A 17,892-nucleotide genomic window follows, 5' to 3' on the forward strand; every position below is an offset into this window, starting at 1 on the left:
CGCGCGCTCTGTAATTCTTTTTAATGCGCTTCATGCTGTATCTATGTTTTATTATTCTTTCTTACTCTTTTACAATCTCGCGTATAATATGAAACCTGCCAATCAATCACCATATCAAATGTCTTGACCGCTCAGTTAATTGCTTTTGACATGCATTTAGAATATTCTCGTGTTCAATTTATTGATTTTCTATTCTTATAGTTGGAGTTTGAGAGAAAGTTATGATCCCACCGACAGAAGTAACGAAACTTAATTGCAAGAAAAATTTGCGTTACTTCAATAAAATTAAATTTATACAACTTATATGCTATTTGAATAATGTTTCATGCAAGATTTATCATGTCTAGATAATTACAGAAAGAGATATATGCGGATACATATAATAGAATTTGAATATTTGCGTGTCTTTATAATAAACTGCTGATAAAATTGTCATAAGATTTTGTCAAGAGTTTTTCTAATGGGATATAAGAATTTAGTGGTAGTCCCTTATGCTTACATTTATGAGGTTCGAGTTTTTGCATAATCCAGTTCAAAGTTTCACAAAAAACATAAGAGTTCACTATTTTAATGTTGCAAAACGAAAAATCGTATTTTTTTAGTACACAATTTATGTAAAACACATTACGGGAATAAACACGTTTATGTAAGAATATCTAATGACTTTGCATCACGTATATAACAGCAAGCTAATCAAAATATAATTTTTTCCAAACTGGATATGTAAATACAGTTATATAGATCTATAGCACATCAAATAATAGACAGGAGAAATATCAAACGTCTAGGATTTTACAATGTTCGGTACAATCAGCGTCGACACAAGTACCTATTAAGTAGAAAAGAAAAATGCACAGTGAATGAAGAAAAGTAGCGTGTATTTTCTGTCAACGATAGCCGGAATTTTTTTTTCATTTTATAATTTTTGACAGTCAAAAGCTACTTCAAGTTTCTGTCACCTTGTCTGATGCAATAGGGAAAGTATAAGGGGATTCTGGCTTATAATGGAATAACAGCATTACTAGTTGTGGTGGTTAGCTCATAGATAGTTGTCCATTGGCCAGTAGTCTTTCAACAGCGGCATTAATATCTCCAAACGTAGCTATTAGTGCTAAGAAAAAAAAATATCAGCACAAAAAGGTTATTTAGTAACATTCAATATTAAAATTTATAATTATGCACTTAATGAGCATGCGTTTCAAATAATTCGTATAAAATCATCTTGGTTAGTGTTGTAATGAGACAAATACATATGAGATTCGCAATGAAATTTACCTTGTAAATTTGCGTCTCTATTAACAAAGCCCATTGCAGTCAATTGCTCTAGTTGCGCCCTGTATCGTTCTTCTGGTGGGGGGAGTTGGCCGTCGACCTCACCTCCTTGGTTCAAAGCCATAGCAGAGAGCTGTACAAATCGTTAAAGTTTTAAAATATGTTAAATTTGAGACAATTGAATGTATATGTATGACAAATCATTAGTATTATTACCATCCTCGTCATGAATTGAGAGAACGCATCCTGATTTGTTGAAGAGTCTGTCTGTTGGCCAGGTGTTGAACTTGTGTTTGTTGTAGGAGTTGCACTTGGTGTACTTGCTGGACTAGGAGGGACTGTCAAACCCATGCTATAGAATATTAAAAATTTGGAAAAATTTGTGATATGCTATTGCAGCAACCGTGAGAAATTATTTTTACATCTTAGTGATCTTACCTTCCAACCAGATCTGGCGCAATAGTTCGAAGTTGTTCCATACCTTGCTGAATTTGCATTACTGCTGCTAGAGCATCAGGATTAGTTGCAATACTCTGTATTTGTGGGTTCTGCATTTGTTGAATTAGGGCAGGCATCATAGCTGTCATTTGTTCTTGCATTTGTGGATTACCCCTAAAGAACGGGTTTGCCGATATAACTCTACTAGCCATTGCTGGATCTGCAGCCATTGCTTCTAACATAGAGCGTGTATAAGGAGCATTCAGCATATTACGCATGAGTGCCGGATTTTCCATCATTTGAGCTGCAAGACTTTGCATCCCTGGCGTGTCCATCAAACCTCTTGCTCCAGTACCTATACCTGTTGTTGGTCCAGTCGTTGTTCCACTGTTAGGTTGTCCTTGGCTCCAAGGATTTGGCAAAGGGTCTCTATTTTCCTGACCCTGTTGAGGATTTTGTGAATCAGCATTACTATTTTCTACTAAGGCTGCAAAAGGATTTCTGTCATTGGCTGCAGCAGCAAACATTGGCTCCTGAATATCTCTATACATTCGTCTAAGAGCGCTGTATCCCCCTGGAATACTTTCAAGATTAGATAGTGCCCGATCATGTGTGCGCATTAATTCTTGTAACATTGATGGATTGCGAGCCAATTCCATAGTTTGCCTGTGAACAAAAAATTAGATTGATATTCAAAAATAAAAGTCCAGTAATGCCTAACAATTTTGTATGAATAAATAAATATTTTAAGTCAAAGACAATGCTGACTCACCTAAGAAGATCTGGATTATTTAACATATGATTTATTTCTGGGTTACGTTGCATCAGTTCTTGCATTTGAGGATTAGCAAGCAATAAGCTACGCATATTTTCAGGATCATTCATTAAACTCTGTACTAAGGGGTTGTCGAAAACTTGTCTCAAAGCTTCTGAATTGGTTAATAATTCTCTTTGCATTCTATGCTGTAACTCGACAAAGTTTGCAGAACCCAGTCCAAGATTTTCTAAGCCGCTTAGTCCTCCCAAGCTACCCAATCCGAATGGAGACTGATTTATATCAGCTGTAAAGGAGTAATTCAATGATGGTGTTATATAAAAATTATATTTATATAAATTATGCATATGTAAGAAACAAAAACTGAAAATCTTTCATTCTTTTGCACATTATGGTTATCACACACCTGCAGCTCTTTGCGGTGTAGTATCTTGATTGTTCTGGCTTGCTGCAGTGCGCGGAGCTTTGATGACAAGATGCACTGTCAGACCATCCTTGACATTGTGATTTGTTAGCTTTTCATGATCCTTCATAATCTTTCCAGCGAATATGAGGCACAGCTGATCTGGCTGTGCATTAAACTTCTTGGCGACCGCATCCTTAAACTGCGTATTTAACAAGAAAAAGATGACAACAAGAGAATAATATATAACCAAACAATGATGATGACATTCAAAATGTGCAATAATGCAAAAGCGAAAGGTGTAGAAGCTCAGCCTTTGGCAAATATCAGCTAAAGGAGATAAAACTTACATCTTTAATCGTCGCATCTTCCTCGATTTCGACGCTCTGTTTTTCTTTGGGCGTTTTAACGGTAATAGTAATTTTCTTCTGACTATCCTGGCCCTCTGCCATCTTGGATTGGTTGATGACTCGTTACTTTTGACGCTTTCAATTTTTCCTCGTAGAAACGTGCGGGAAAAACGATAACAGCGGTACGTCAAAGCTCGTCGATTAATTGCCGTCACTTCAACCAACACTGCCTGCTTTCGTCCTGCAAAAAGTTATCTATCGTGAAATTTCACGTTTAGGTTTATTTCTCCGAGGAGATACAAAAGAATACAGACGAGCATCTCGTGCCGACTCGATTCAATAACAAGTGTCTACGTGGTCTATATCAAGTGGTCTACGCACCGTTCAATTTACCCGAACTGGCGCACGACAAACAGCCCTTCTATACCGTCTACGGTAAAAATCAGATCACCATTATTTGCTTCTCGCAATTTTCGAATGAGCTTGTTTCTGTTATATCCCACCATTGATTTTTTGCATTTTACAACTCTCCGCTACTTTCGAGGAGTGCCGCTTTGCAGAAATCGTACATACAATTGCGTGCAGAGTGCAGACTGCAGAGGTTATTTCTACTACTTACCAATGACTTGATGCGAAACTAACCAGATAATTCTTACTCTATGACTAACTGATTGTTCGCTAGTTATTTTTTCCCTTCAAGTTTAACCTCCTGACTATACTAGGGGGATCAAAAATTATGAAATTATGAATTACAAATAAGAAAAAGTGTGGAAAGAAAAGTACTCCCTATATACATGCGCATTCTCATATAAAACAACTTTATTGAATAATAATAATTTTAATAAAACAAAATAGATAGAGATTTTAAAAAATTCGCTTCACAGTCAGTTATTGGTTTTTTTTTCGACGCAGGGATGCCGAAGCGTAGACATTTGTTATTACTGTAAGCGAGTTTCTTTCAGGGTTTCCAAACCCTTTTGTCCACCGGATCTGGAAGTACCGTTCTGGTACTGCTCAGTTAGCGACTTGATTATTATCTCTTATATGACTTGAGGAAATTCCAACTTCTGAGCTCTTTTCCTTCAACCATGACTTTTTATGGATAGTTTCCATTTAGCGTGAAATGCACCAATGTGTTCGAAATTCACACCTGAAACAAGGTTAGCAAAATAAGATTGTTATTTTATGGCATGTAAATTTGAGATTCACTAAAGTATGGATAAGTTGTCTTACTAACCAGCACTTTTGGCTATTCCATCAGGGCTAAATGTAAACAGTTTTTTATCATCTATACCAGTTAGTAACGTTACAACTGGAATTTCAGAATCACCAGCCTTGCTTTGTTGTGTAAGAAAATGGCAACATTCTATTATTTGGAAATAAAGCCACGCTTCTTTGTCTTTAGGTTTTGGCCCTTTTATTAGAGGTAATGGCAACTTTTCGTGAGGTCTTTGTGCTCTTAGAAAACGCGATCCACGTTGTAATTGGCCTTCAATCCATCTGGTCGCTTCTCTGGCATGACTACTAACTTTTTTCATCTCGTCCAAAGCACAAATCACTGCAAATAATCAAATAATAATAAGTTAAAAGCAAGGTATCAATACATTTAATCGAAATGTGATTGTCAATCAGATAATCGTCTTACCAACTGACGGAACGACTACGATAAACTTTTTGGCATAGACTAATTGTTTTATGACTGGCATGAATTTTGAAAAAGCTTCATGATCAGGAACTAAATACGGTGACATTAATCTGTAATGCAATCGACTTTCTAAAGCTCGAACTTCCGCTTTAAGCCACAATCTTCCCATGTGTCTCATGAGTTTTCCTTTGGATTGGTCTATCTCTAAAGTCTTGTTATCAACTTGGTTTTCTTTAGTTTCATTAGTCTCTTCATTTGCTATGATAAATAAGCCCTTACTTTTGTCATAAGTAACTCCAGATTCTGACATTGAACACAAATAATGACCAAACTCAACAATTTTTAAGGCTCTGAGTAGAGTTTCTTCACAGTTGGTCATCTTCTTCCTATTTAAAATATCCCAATTGATATTTTTATGGGCGGCGTCGACAATTTTCAAACCTTTCAAGTCTATATCTTCCGGTAGAGGAACGATTTTAACAGCTTCTTTTGCTTTCTCAGTACATGGTAAAATATCCAAATCCTTGTCCCACTTTTTTAAAACACTTTCGCTATCAAGATTGATCAAATTTAACAAAGTAATTAAACGTTTAAGTAATGATTTTGATCCTTTGGCACAGGTTCTTATAATATCTCTCTGTCCCTGTAGCCAATCACAACAAACTTTGATAGAAGTAAGTATTTTTTCATCTTTCAAAACTTTCAAGACTTTAATTGGATCCAAGTTTTGCTTTTCCATTTGTGCTACGTAAGTTAGCGTGTTTGCTGAAGCGTTGTTTTCATCATAGGTACTGTCTGGATTTTTGGTCATATCAGCAGTTTCATCCATGGTATTTTCTTTTTCATTCACAATAATATCGTTGATGTTAGTTTTATCCTTAGTTTCGTTTTCATTTTCTTGTATAAACTTATCTTCAACAGCAATATTTCCATTCATTTTTTCCAATGAGACGTCCACTTCATTATCCTCTTTTTCGTCATCTGTTAAATCGTCTGACAGAGCATCATCGGATAAAACATTTTCATCGCTTATTACATCTTCTTCAGTTTCTGTAATATCGGAATTCACATCTTCACTAGATGATCCTATAGCTACTCCTTCTCCATCACTTACATCCGAATCAGAACTATTTTTACGATTTCGTGGTCTTCGGAGTTTTGTCAGAAGACTCTTTGATTTGTCTCGCCGTTTTTTCGTTTGTCGTTTGACATGATTTCCATTTATTTCAGTTTTAGTGTCGTCTGTAAAAGATTTTAAATTATTCAAACTATCTTGCAGAGACTTATCATTGAAGTCCTTTTCGTTATCAGTTTTTTCTGTACTTTCAATGCCATTTTTATTTTCAGCTATTTCTTTGGTACAAGCCGCTTTATTAGAATTGTAATCTTTGTTTGTTATAGACAAGTCAAGAAGCGATTCTTGCAATCTCATCACAACAAACTGCAGCACTTGAGAAAATACAGCTAAAACAAACGCAGTAATGCCGTGACCGTCATTAGGTTCCTTCATTTGTACTTTCATTATTTTCATCAGGCAAATTACTATGATCTTAAATATCATCTCATCTGTTAAATAAACAGTTTCTTCAGTTTTGTGATGTAATAAATATTTTTCTATACTGTCCTCATTCTCGGCAGATTTTTGGTCAACATTCTCAGTTTTTTCCACATTCAAACAGTTCTCAATGTCATTTAACAGTGTCTGAAAGAAAAAAATTAGTTTTCAATGAATAGGCTGTAACGATTAATATAAACAAATTAAAAATACAGAGATAAAGCAAAACTTACCTGTGACTCTTGATTAATTTTATCAATATTCATAGAACTGCTGTCCCACAATTGTAACAACAAAAGTAACCTTGCTACACAAGATTGTGTCAAACATTTCTCTTTACCAGTATAAGAATGAACAATAACAGTTCTTTTCAAATTTCCTTCTGCTCCTTCAAATGGCTCCAGACACAAAATACTGGACAAATCAGATAATAGTTGCAATTATATGTTATGTTTGTACTGTTTGTTTTAAAAAATGTTTATACAAACCTTCTCAAATAATGATAAACAGCATCAAGTCCATAATTTTTATTACCAGCAACAGTACCCAATTGATTGTGTGGCATTCCATACTTGTCATCAACAGCTACTGCCATTTTATAATATCTTATTGCAACCTGTGGATCCCAATGGGGCTCTAGATCCAATTGGTAACGAGCTAAATCTCCAAGACATATTAAGCTTCTATGAATGAAACGAGTGACGCATTTTTTCACTTCTAATGTGGGTACTTTTGATTTGTTTATTCCTTTTTCCATCTGAAGAATAATTACAATGTTATGGTGGATCTAAAAATATTTTTTTTTAATCATAACTCCAAGCTTACATGAATTATTTCCTTCTGATTTTGAGTATATGCAAAGTCAATTACACCCGGAAGTTTCAAATCATATTCCAGCAACAAACGCAAAATCAGGTGATGATAAAATCCTGCACCAACTGACAGATGGACTGATAGGAATGCTTCTTCTGTCTCATTCCAGGCATTACCCTATTATCATTAAACAAAATTGAAATATGTTCCAAATTAAGAAAACTTTAAAAATAAAGCAATAACAATATATTAAATAAGTGCAAACCTTTCGTAATTTCTTTGCAGCAGAGACAATGTCATAACAGCATCTTCTCCAAAGCAACTCTTCTGTTTTTTGCACATGATTCACAGGATCGTTTATAATTAATCTTTCGCAATAATCTTTTAGCTTAGATCGTAATGCTTCTCCAGTTGGTGTGAAAATGTCAATTGTAGTTAGAGCTCGATTTTTGTGCTCTTCTAATTTCTTGGCAATTTCAGTAATATTCCTTTGGAAAAACAATCAGCTGATTAAAAAATTGATCTAGCAATCAAGTTGGAAAAAAGAGAAATAAAACAATTGACTCTATAGGTTATGTCTGAGGAATCAATAAGACCTCGTTTTATGTATATTCCACCCACAATTGTTGCAAAGATATTATTTATGTAGTATTTGTAAAAAAAACGCAGTATTGATAACATTTTTAATTTCTCGAAAATTCACCTGTTGGGTGGAATGTCACAATAGAAAATTTTAGGTTATCTTCCAGTTTCGATGTTCTTTTGTGGTAAAAGTGTAAAAAGCAGTGTAGTTGATTTTTTAAAAAATCAATCTTACTTGTATAATCGTCTTGTGATTTCGAGACTGTCACTCGACCTAACATCGGAACCGATATTGTAATTCTTTTTCATTTTGTTTGTTTCATGGTTCTCTACCAGCAGCCGCTTTTATTATCAATCATTTGTTTTCCAACAATCTCTTTTCGTCGTCACACCTTGTTTCAACAGCGATGAATCGCAAAAATGTAACAAATGCTGCATTCGGCGTTCTTTTTACGAAACGACTTGCTTTGGAAGAAAATACTTATACCTCCGTACGCTTCGAAATCTATAGTATTAAAGTATACTATGCGGGAGAAGAAGAAGAATATATATATATATACACATATATATGTAGGTATATGATGCAGAAGCCGAAGAACGTCTCGCAAAATGGTGTCGTTCTATTCGGGCGCTATGTGCGGTATTGCGCCTTCTTTAAATTTGTTTGCTTGAATTTGAATCGACATTATGTTATAGTTGAAAATGTAATAGAATGCTCATATTAGATCATTTATAGTTCTTATAATAATTAGTTGTTTATTATCTGCGTAAATCATAAAACTTTTCTAGAATTTATTATTCCTTTATTGAAATTTTAATATTTTCAAACCTAAAATTATAAACCACTGCGTTTTATCTGAAAGAATTTATTAGTATAGAGGAAAATTAAAAATACAAGCGTTAAAGTGCATATAGTGTGCATCGCGCGAGTGCATCAAATGAAGGCTCGTTTTCAAAAACTGATGTCAGCAAACTGTTGATATTCGACTGTCGATCAGAGATTCGTATGGCCATTGGTCAACCGTGCTCTCCGGGACTGTGCTGCGCCCAATCAAATGTCTCTTTACTTACTTCCTGACCTGCAACTCGCTGTGTCCTCGTCTTATGCACCGACAATTCGACGAGTTTTCCGAAGCTGTCGTGTGCTATGTAAGTCTATACATACGTTTATATATGTATATGTTAGTCTAGCATTCTGTCAACATGGCTGGAGATAAAATTTGTTGTGCCAGCTACGTTGAAAATGGTGAAAACATGACGGAAAAAGACGAGTCGAGCGTTCATTCAGACATGGAAGAGGAGGCCAAAGAAAGCCCTGAATTTGTTATACAGCCGGATTATCCTGAATTCGAGTTCTCAGTAAGTTGTTTTGTTATTTTTCACTCTGGTGCCCTTTATTGTTTCAATGAGGAATGTTTGTCTATACATGTATTTTTGAATGTTCATCGCGTTACTAACGATAACATTTCGTCGATGTATTGTGCTGCAAGCGAGTACGTGTATGATTCGTTGCAAAGCTGTTAGAGTGATTGTCATTGATAAAAAGTGATCAAAAAGTAATGTGAATGCTTTATTAATTCACAGACAAGTGCTTGCTATATTTGCAATGGTTATTATGGGCCGTGTTTTGGAGAACCAGTTTGTGCAACTTGCCATGCATTTTTATTTCCTGACGATGTGGGGCTACTTCAAGCACCTATATTTAGCGAAGTGAGTACAAATATATGGATGGATATATATATATATATATATATATATATATATATATATATATATATATATATATATATATATATATATATATATATACATACATACATATATGTATATATTCTTTCAAAATCCCAAACCCTTATTAATTTATTAATATTTGCAGAAAACTGATGATGAGGATTCTGGCAACGATGAGCCCGTTGATTTATTTTATAACACAGAAAGAAGAGCTAGTCAAACGGATCAAAATTCCTCTCAAGATTCTACACCACTAGTTTCCAGCCCTTCAGACTCACCTGATCAAAATCGAGCTGTATATTTTCAGCAATACAATTTTGTACCAGCAAGGTGTAACAATGCACCAGCCAATAATGATAATGCTGTTAATAATGTGGATCAGAATAATGACGACCCACAGCAAAACAATCCAAATGATTTACGTTTGGACCTGAATAATCTGCAAATAAGGCAGGATGTTGAAAATTTTCCACAACATGATGTTCTTGAAGAGGACTTTCAAAGTCCTGAAGAAGATTCTGGACCAGTTGAGGAAGCAGAACCGGATAATCATGAATATGCTGGATTGTTTCAACCCATGAGAAATTACGAAGCGTATGCAGAAAAGGGTGAACCATCAAGACCATGGAACTTATCAAAGAGACTAGATTTGTTAACTAATTATAAACAAATTGAGCATAAGTCTATCAGTGAACCAGGCCTTGTTGAAAGGTTGCCACCTGAAGTTCTTTTGGCAGTATTTTCTCATTTAGATGATGTTAGTCTTTGGTGTGCAGCAAATGTTTGTCGAAGATGGTGCAATTTATTGTCTACCCATATAACTCCAGATTTGTGGCAAAGACACGTTAAATTGAGATGGCCTTTGTTCAAACCAACAAATGGAATGGTTGGAAATTGGTATAAGGCCTATGATAGACTTGCATCTTCGGCTCCATGTAAAACATGCTTATCTCAGACTTCTTTGCATCGCACACGGCCTCCTAAAGTTGAAGAAAACTCATGGAGGAGAAATAGATTACGAATTGAATTAAAAGGTTTAAGAAGTGACCCACCTGAAGGCATAGAAGCAACCCCTCTCGATCAAATGTGCTGCCATTGGCAAGCAACAATTACAGGACCAGCTGGTAGTCCATATGAAGGAGGTGTCTTCTATCTCTATCTTCAAGTACCATACAGGTATGTAAATAATGTTTATTGACAAAATTTCTTAGGTTTTGAAGGAATACAATATATGAATTGTTATTTTCAGTTATCCAATGAGACCACCAGTGGTAAGATTTTTAACAAAAATACTTCACCCAAATGTTTCTAGACATGGGGATGTTGGAATTGATTCGATACATCATAATTGGTCTTTAGCATTGACAATATCAAAAGTTCTCATCAGTGTTCAAAGTTTACTTACAGATCCTTATTGTCAGGTAAGATATAAAAAAGATATGTTATGTAAATCGCTTACGTATAATAGACTAATGGAAGCTAATTATATTTATTTTAGGTTTGTATGGAACCTGAATTAGGTGAAATGTATATGAATGATAGAGCAAGGTTTGAAGAAGTAGCACGAGCATGGACATGGAAGTATGCTATGCATAATGTTCTCGAACCTTCCTAGTTTGAGAAAATATTTGTGCAAAATTAAAAATTGTGATGCGTACGAAAGGTTCCTAGAAAATAGTGCTAATCGTACGGCTTGTTAAGCGAGTTGTCTGCTACCCAGAGAAAATAATATTTTATCACGAAATTTGTTTTTAAAAATATTTAATGCAATATATTTAACATAAAAAGAGCTTCGAAATACTAAGTTTTTGTTTGCAAATCATATGCTCTTCAGTTTCAGACATCCATAATTAATATGTTCACAAATATATTAGATGAATTATCAAATGAATGTTTTTAGTAAAAAAAGATTGAATATATTAATTGTATACTTAGAAGGCTTTAGTCTACAAGTGCGAGCAAATAACACAATGACTTTTATACATACATACATAAATTGTTTTAATTATTGTCTTTAGGCGCATAAAATAATATGCCTATTATATTTTCATTTCGATATATTTTATTTTTGTCTAGTATGTAAATAGATATTCTTCACATACATACTGTTATCATAGAAGAATCCTCTCTTATGTTAAGAAAACTATTTTGTAAATTTAAATTCTCTTATATTTTTAAGATTCCCCTGTATTTTCTTAAGAGTATTTTATAAAACTAATATGAAATAAAAACAATGATTATTCCAACTTGCATATATATTTATTTTAAACATATATAATTTGACACATTGTTATTACCTGTATAAAATTCTCTAAAGCTTTACTTACTAAAGCTTTGAAAACCTAATTATTTATCAAATCAAATGAATTATAAATTAAAAGAAGTTTGTAAAATTAATTGACTTGATATACATGGTAAATACATTTTATTCATTTATAACTTAAGTATCGACGTTTCATTCGGATCAAGAGATAAAAAACTATTAAACACTAAGTAATACGGTCGACATGAATTGCTTATATTAAAATGTGTATCAAATAATAACACAACATGAACTATATCAACAAGTAATTGGTCAAAAAATGAGGATATAAAACATTTGAAGATTTTATACTGTTCCCATGATTCAAGTTATATTTTACTCAAAAGAGTAAAATAAGTTCGTTTTGTATAAGTTTCAAAAATAAAATGTGTATTTATGTATATACAATATACCTGATTTCCATTTTAGTTAAAATCAATTTGTAAAAAAAACTTGATCGGCTAACACATTGTTACAGCACAATAGAACATTTTAAAACTTTTTACAGAATTTCGTCAGAAAATAGTTAATTTTTCTCAAAATTGATTGATTGATTAAATTTCACATAAGTACACGTTAGAAAAAAACCTGGTTACTTGATTATGTCGCAAAGTAATGATAAAAACCTACCATAAGGAGGAGTCAAGACTTTTTTCATATGCCCATTGTACATATACTAATTACTTTGAAGTTAAAAAAAAATTTACAATTATGAAAATATGCACCAGGTACGAAGCGTGTAATTATGCATCAGAATAACTCCACGGCGATTCACGGTATTAATAACGTTTAAAACATGAATCTCTTTTGTATAACTTCATATCACTGAGTTTTTTCTAGTCGACAGCGAGGTCGCTGGCATTTTATGAAATACAGGTACTAGTTTATTATGTAAATTGTCCCCATATCTTCGTCAATGCTTAAAATAGCCTTTTTTCGTACGAGAACAAACCATGGACGTTACCTTCTTGTTGAGCAGAGTGTGTCCTTTTTTCAAAACGCAGCTCTCCATTGTACATCATTTGTTTTAAAGCGGTGATAGACTTGGCTCCAATATCTTGGCAACCATGCTTAATACCGCATTGTAAATATGGGAGGAACTTCAATACCGTTCCTTTATCAACGATTGATCCGCTAACACCTTGTGCAACCTTTAGTTTGTCCATCTCGTTATGGAAGTATCTGTCCATAGCTGAGCCACTGGCGTCCTTTCTATCCATGGCTTCAATTGAGCCCATACCTCTATATTTCTTTAGTCTGACTCCATCACTGAAGAAATATTCTCCTGGTGCTTCTGATGTTCCGGCCAATAAGGATCCCATCATCACCGTACTTGCTCCTATGCTAAGGCCTTTGGTAATGTGACCAATTGATTGGATTCCTCCATCAGCAATGATGGGAACTCCAAACCTTCTTGCATACTCTGAAACTTTGTAGACAGCTGTTGCTTGTGGTCTACCAACAGCCATTACTTCTTGAGTGATGCAAATAGATCCTGAACCCATTCCTACCCTTAAACCATCTGCTCCAGCTTCAATAAGATTTTTGGCTTGTGCTATAGTCACAACATTTCCAGCAATAACTTGCAGTTCTGGGTATGTTGACTTGATAAACTTAATCATATCAACTTGATATTTGGAGTTTCCTTGGGATGAGTCCAAGACAACAACATCCACGCCAGCAGTGGCTAATTGTTGAAGTCTAGTTCTGTCACCAGGGCGTGTTCCAATAGCTGCTCCAACCAACAGCTGCTTATTTTCATCTTTGCTGGCGTTAGGATAGCTGCGGTTTTTCTTCAAATCAGTTCTTGCCATGAGAGCCACAAGTTCTCCCTTTTCATTGATAATAGGCAATTTACCTTTTTTAGATTTTTCTAAAATAGCATTAGCATCTTGCAGAGTAACACCAGATGGTGCTGTGACTAAATTGGACAATTTGGTCATAATAGTTTCTAATTTGGTGCTTTGTTGCGCCTTTGAATCTTCAAGAAAATCAATATCCCTTGATGTAACAATGCCTAATAGTTTACCACCTAATTTTCCATTCTCAGTAATTGGAACTCCAGAGAATCCATGTGTGGCTTTGACGTTGAGCACATCTCCAACAGTGTGAACTGGAGAGAGTACTACAGGGTCTCTGATGAATCCGTGCTTGTATTTTTTGACCTAGAAAAATGTTTGAAAATCAAAATCTTGTTGTTTACCATTAGCTTGTCTACGAATTTAAAGAAACTCATTGGAAGTAGTAAAACTTGTATTCAAATCACAAGAATAATTCATACAGCTAGGCGACCTTGGTGGTTTCTTATAATTCTTTAACTTTAATCAAATCTTTCTCGTTGAGAAGAACTGTGATTTTTTAAACTAAGTTTAAAGTTTCAAAAACATAATTGAAAACGTTATATTGACATTTGAATCACTTCACGCATCAATGCATAAAAATTTGCTACAAAAATCAATAAAATCTGGCTTTGCTAATAGTATTACACTTTGTACTATCCAGATATAATATCATAACTTGATTTGATTGCTGTAATACCTTTATATAATATTATTTTTATATAACCAAGGCCTGAAAGGATGTAGTTTAAAATGTACAGTCGACAATGGATTTAATAGAGGGATTAATTTGATTAGATTTGAGACCAAGTTATCATCATTATATACCTTATATAGGTTTTGTTTGAAATATCAAGTTTCCATTTAGATGAGAAATTTAATACCACCATCACTGTGTGAAGAGTATACATTTTTATACCTGCAGGGGAACTTATAAACTATGTAAAGTCGCGATTGTATTGAGTGAAGTGGCATGAGAAAATTTTGAAGCTAACACAGGCGGGAAGGACGCGCAACCGCTCCGTCATCAATACAATAATAACAATAATAATGCAGGAATAATATTTACCTTGTGCACCTCGTTGGCCTGATACTCGGGTGTACAATTGTGATGGATTATACCAATACCACCGCACAGAGCCATTGCTATGGCCATGTCGGACTCGGTGACGGTGTCCATGGGCGAGGATACGAGCGGAGCCTTGAGCGTGATCTTCTTGGTGAGCGGCGAGTGTAGATCCACCTCGTCGGCGGTGAAGTCAATGTAGCCGGGCAGGATAATGAAGTCATTGTAGGTCAGTCCATCGCCATTAGCGAATAGCTGGGCGGCAGTGAGCCCGTCCTCCTCGACATCGACGTTCTTAGCGTTGTTCGCGTTATTCACCACGTAGTCTGCCATTGCTTCAATTCCTCTGCGAAAGAGACAAAAACTTGATATATATATATATATATATATATATATATATATATATATATTGCCGTACTCTCGGCTCAGGGCACCAATGGCAAATGTAATAAATTAATATATAGTCGATCGAATGGAATATGTAGTATTACTTGTCTTTCGTCAAACGCTAGAGGAGATCGTTGGAAGAGTTTGATGGTTATAAATTCTGAGAGCAGAGCAAGTAGCGGCACGGCGACGGCAACACGTGGCTCGGTCGCGGAGAGCGTATATTCGCGCGCTCGTCGACTTGTTTCTGGCGCCGGGGAGAAAATGACCGATCGCAGTGTGCGCGGCCTGGCTTTATTGTACACAGTCTGCCAGTACCTATAGACAGCGTGGAATCGTGCGGCGGGGCGCTAAGCTATAGTAATTAGTAGGCTGTGCGCAGAGTGGCTCACTGCCAGCAGCCAGCTGGATATAAGCCGCCGACGTTATTGCTGGGCTGCGCAGTGCGCACGAGTCGCTTTGAGGAAGGGGGAAACGGCGGATTTTCCTCCAGTTATACTTAGTTTCCAATATATATATATATATATATATATATATATATATATATATATATATATATATATATATTATATATATATATATATATATATATATATATATATATATATATATATATATATATATATATATATATATATATATATATATATATATATATATATATATATATATATATATATATATATATATATATATATATATATATATATATATATATATATATATATATATATTGTCGTGACACCGCCTCGCGCGAGTTCGCGCGGATGGATCGAGCCATCAGTCGATATGAAAGTATCTCAAACGCGGGAATGTTTGAATTCGAAATTGAAATGTTATCGGATAGATAGATATTTTAAACGACTGTTTTGACGAAAAAATCGTACGCGAGACACGATGATTACGAGTTATTTGTATAATACCTAAAGTACGAGTCGCGGAGCCGCGGTTAGACACGAATGAGATTTTTTTTATGCTAAAGTTCAACACGCTCGAAGTGAAATAATGCGTCTACTTACATTTTACTTCGATCCAAAGTAAAAAAGCACCTGAATATTATTATTGGTCACAGAAATTCACCCCAAAAAAAAGAAAAATTGTCGAAACACGTAAAATTTAATACTGAGACCGCGAACACAGCGGCGCTAATTTGTTTTGTGATATAACTCTTGCGGAGGGTGATGTCTCTCTTATAACTGCTCAAGCTCCACCCATAAACTTCGGATCTGGAGGGGGTGTTTAGCGCATCAAATAAGAAATTAAGAAATAGAAAGATAATCACTTATTCTGCCTTATTACGTGAAATTCAAAACATCAATAGTGCGGGGCAATTGATTGATTTCACATATGTGTAATATATATATACGACGCTTGTTATTTCAAAGTATTGCATTTATCAATTATGTCGGCATACTGAGCGATTTTTTTTTACTTATCATTTTTCTCTATAGTTGTCACTGTGCAATTTTTTAATTATGTCTCCCCAATAAACACTGGCGGACTTTTGGACATTTAAAAACTTGTCTTTCTTGAGAGCTCTCTAAGAATTTCTAAAAGACATTAAAAAGATGCCTTTTAGTTAGCTCAATGAAATTTGGAATATCTTATTACCCATCTTTCGGAAGACTACTACTTTAAGATTTTCCAAAAGTTTTCTAATTGATAGCTTTTAGATAATATAAAAGTGTCAACGAGCTTTTTAGATATCTTATAAATTACCTTTTTAAAGATTACTTTGAGAATTTCTTAAAGTTATCAACTTGACGTCTTTTTTAAAGATACGTATTGCTGCACTAAAATAATATTCATTAAAGATCACTTTTAGAATACTTTTTGACGTTTCGTTTAAGACTTCTTATGTAGGAAAAAATTTCAGAAATATCATAGTTTTCTAAACGTTGTCTAGTTGACTTCTTTTTTCTACCATCTTTCCTGTCTTAGAGACGTCAAAGTAATTCTGAAAAATGGCACCTTAAAGAGCGCCTAAACAAGATGACTGTAAGTCTCAGGAAAAGCGGTCAAAAAGCTGTATGCTAATATACCTAAAATTTGTATACGAAATCTCTTCTGAAAGTGTACAAAAAGTGTGCAGAAAGATATCTCCGGGTGAAAAAAAAGTGACTATTGTAGACCTGCCGCCAGGTTGTGTCCAGTATTTTTCACTCGCAAGCGGTAAGAATCTATGGTAGTTAGTATATAAGACAGTACAAGTTATAATTTATTATAAAATACGTGTGCATGATAAGTATAGGCGTATGCGTTTAAGATTCGGCATAGCGAATGCGTAAAATTATATGAAGTGCATGTAAATTAAATAAATAATCCAGTAAATAACATGTTTTCTAAAAGCGCCCTTAAAGTTAACGTTCTCTATAGGTGTAAACAGATGCTTACAAGAAATTCTGAAGGGAATCGTTTAAGATGGCTTATAGGTTGCGGAGTGTCCAGCCGAAAGATTATCTTTATGCAGTCGCAAAGCTCTTAAAGTGATCTTTGCGATGGCTACAAGATTACATTTATAATTTTTGGAAGAGATCTTTGCCACTGCATAAAGATACCTTTCGGCTGGACACTCCTCAACCTTTAGCTGTCAAAAAAGGTTACCTTTTACAATTTCTTTAAGCTCTCTCCTTGCCTATAGAAAGTCATATAAAAGAGCACTTTAAGAAAACTTATTGTTTATTGGGTCAATATACCAGAGAAAATAATGGAAAGTTTGCCGACGAAGAATGAGA

General features: G+C 34.6%; 4 protein-coding genes across 9 annotated transcripts; 1 reads left to right on the forward strand and 3 right to left on the reverse strand.

Annotated features, from left to right (window-relative positions):
* Positions 1-513: 513 nt before the first annotated feature.
* Positions 514-3,997, reverse strand: LOC100114641 (ubiquilin-1). 3 transcript variants are annotated; one of them, XM_008214889.4, is made up of 9 exons: positions 3,742-3,833; positions 3,620-3,668; positions 3,239-3,479; positions 2,892-3,090; positions 2,483-2,771; positions 1,711-2,376; positions 1,489-1,624; positions 1,276-1,405; positions 514-1,111 (listed from the first exon to the last, which is right to left on the reverse strand). In XM_008214889.4, exons 3-9 carry the CDS (start codon positions 3,338-3,340, stop codon positions 1,035-1,037), a joined length of 1,599 nt encoding a protein of 532 aa, XP_008213111.1. In that variant the 5' UTR covers positions 3,341-3,479; positions 3,620-3,668; positions 3,742-3,833; the 3' UTR covers positions 514-1,034. The 3 variants fall into 3 exon arrangements, with proteins under 3 accessions (XP_008213111.1, XP_008213109.1, XP_008213110.1); XM_008214887.4 differs by having other exon boundaries at positions 3,620-3,997; XM_008214888.4 differs by having other exon boundaries at positions 3,553-3,997.
* A 32-nt stretch (positions 3,998-4,029) lies between these two features.
* Positions 4,030-8,355, reverse strand: LOC100114714 (protein SMG5). 2 transcript variants are annotated; one of them, XM_001599596.5, is made up of 8 exons: positions 8,069-8,355; positions 7,517-7,739; positions 7,264-7,428; positions 6,927-7,195; positions 6,672-6,852; positions 4,884-6,585; positions 4,476-4,796; positions 4,030-4,388 (listed from the first exon to the last, which is right to left on the reverse strand). In XM_001599596.5, the coding sequence occupies exons 1-8, from the start codon at positions 8,140-8,142 to the stop codon at positions 4,321-4,323; spliced, it is 3,003 nt and encodes a 1,000-aa protein (XP_001599646.2). In that variant the 5' UTR covers positions 8,143-8,355; the 3' UTR covers positions 4,030-4,320. The 2 variants fall into 2 exon arrangements, with proteins under 2 accessions (XP_001599646.2, XP_032455705.1); XM_032599814.1 differs by lacking the exon at positions 8,069-8,355 and adding an exon at positions 7,955-8,067.
* On the forward strand, positions 8,178-12,160 carry LOC100114754. The gene is made up of 5 exons (XM_031929521.2): positions 8,178-9,192; positions 9,418-9,543; positions 9,710-10,740; positions 10,814-10,985; positions 11,063-12,160. The coding sequence occupies exons 1-5, from the start codon at positions 9,037-9,039 to the stop codon at positions 11,177-11,179; spliced, it is 1,602 nt and encodes a 533-aa protein (XP_031785381.1). The 5' UTR covers positions 8,178-9,036; the 3' UTR covers positions 11,180-12,160.
* On the reverse strand, positions 11,802-16,325 carry LOC100114788 (inosine-5'-monophosphate dehydrogenase). 3 transcript variants are annotated; one of them, XM_031929524.2, is made up of 3 exons: positions 16,177-16,325; positions 14,774-15,116; positions 11,802-14,031 (listed from the first exon to the last, which is right to left on the reverse strand). In XM_031929524.2, exons 2-3 carry the CDS (start codon positions 15,101-15,103, stop codon positions 12,787-12,789), a joined length of 1,575 nt encoding a protein of 524 aa, XP_031785384.1. In that variant the 5' UTR covers positions 15,104-15,116; positions 16,177-16,325; the 3' UTR covers positions 11,802-12,786. The 3 variants fall into 3 exon arrangements, with proteins under 3 accessions (XP_031785384.1, XP_031785382.1, XP_031785383.1); XM_031929522.2 differs by lacking the exon at positions 16,177-16,325 and adding an exon at positions 15,262-15,582; XM_031929523.2 differs by lacking the exon at positions 16,177-16,325 and adding an exon at positions 15,189-15,563.
* Between the last annotated feature and the right edge of the window lie 1,567 nt (positions 16,326-17,892).

This window comes from Nasonia vitripennis, chromosome 4 (genome assembly GCF_009193385.2).
Source record: "Nasonia vitripennis strain AsymCx chromosome 4, Nvit_psr_1.1, whole genome shotgun sequence".
NCBI classification, from domain to species: domain Eukaryota; kingdom Metazoa; phylum Arthropoda; class Insecta; order Hymenoptera; family Pteromalidae; genus Nasonia; species Nasonia vitripennis.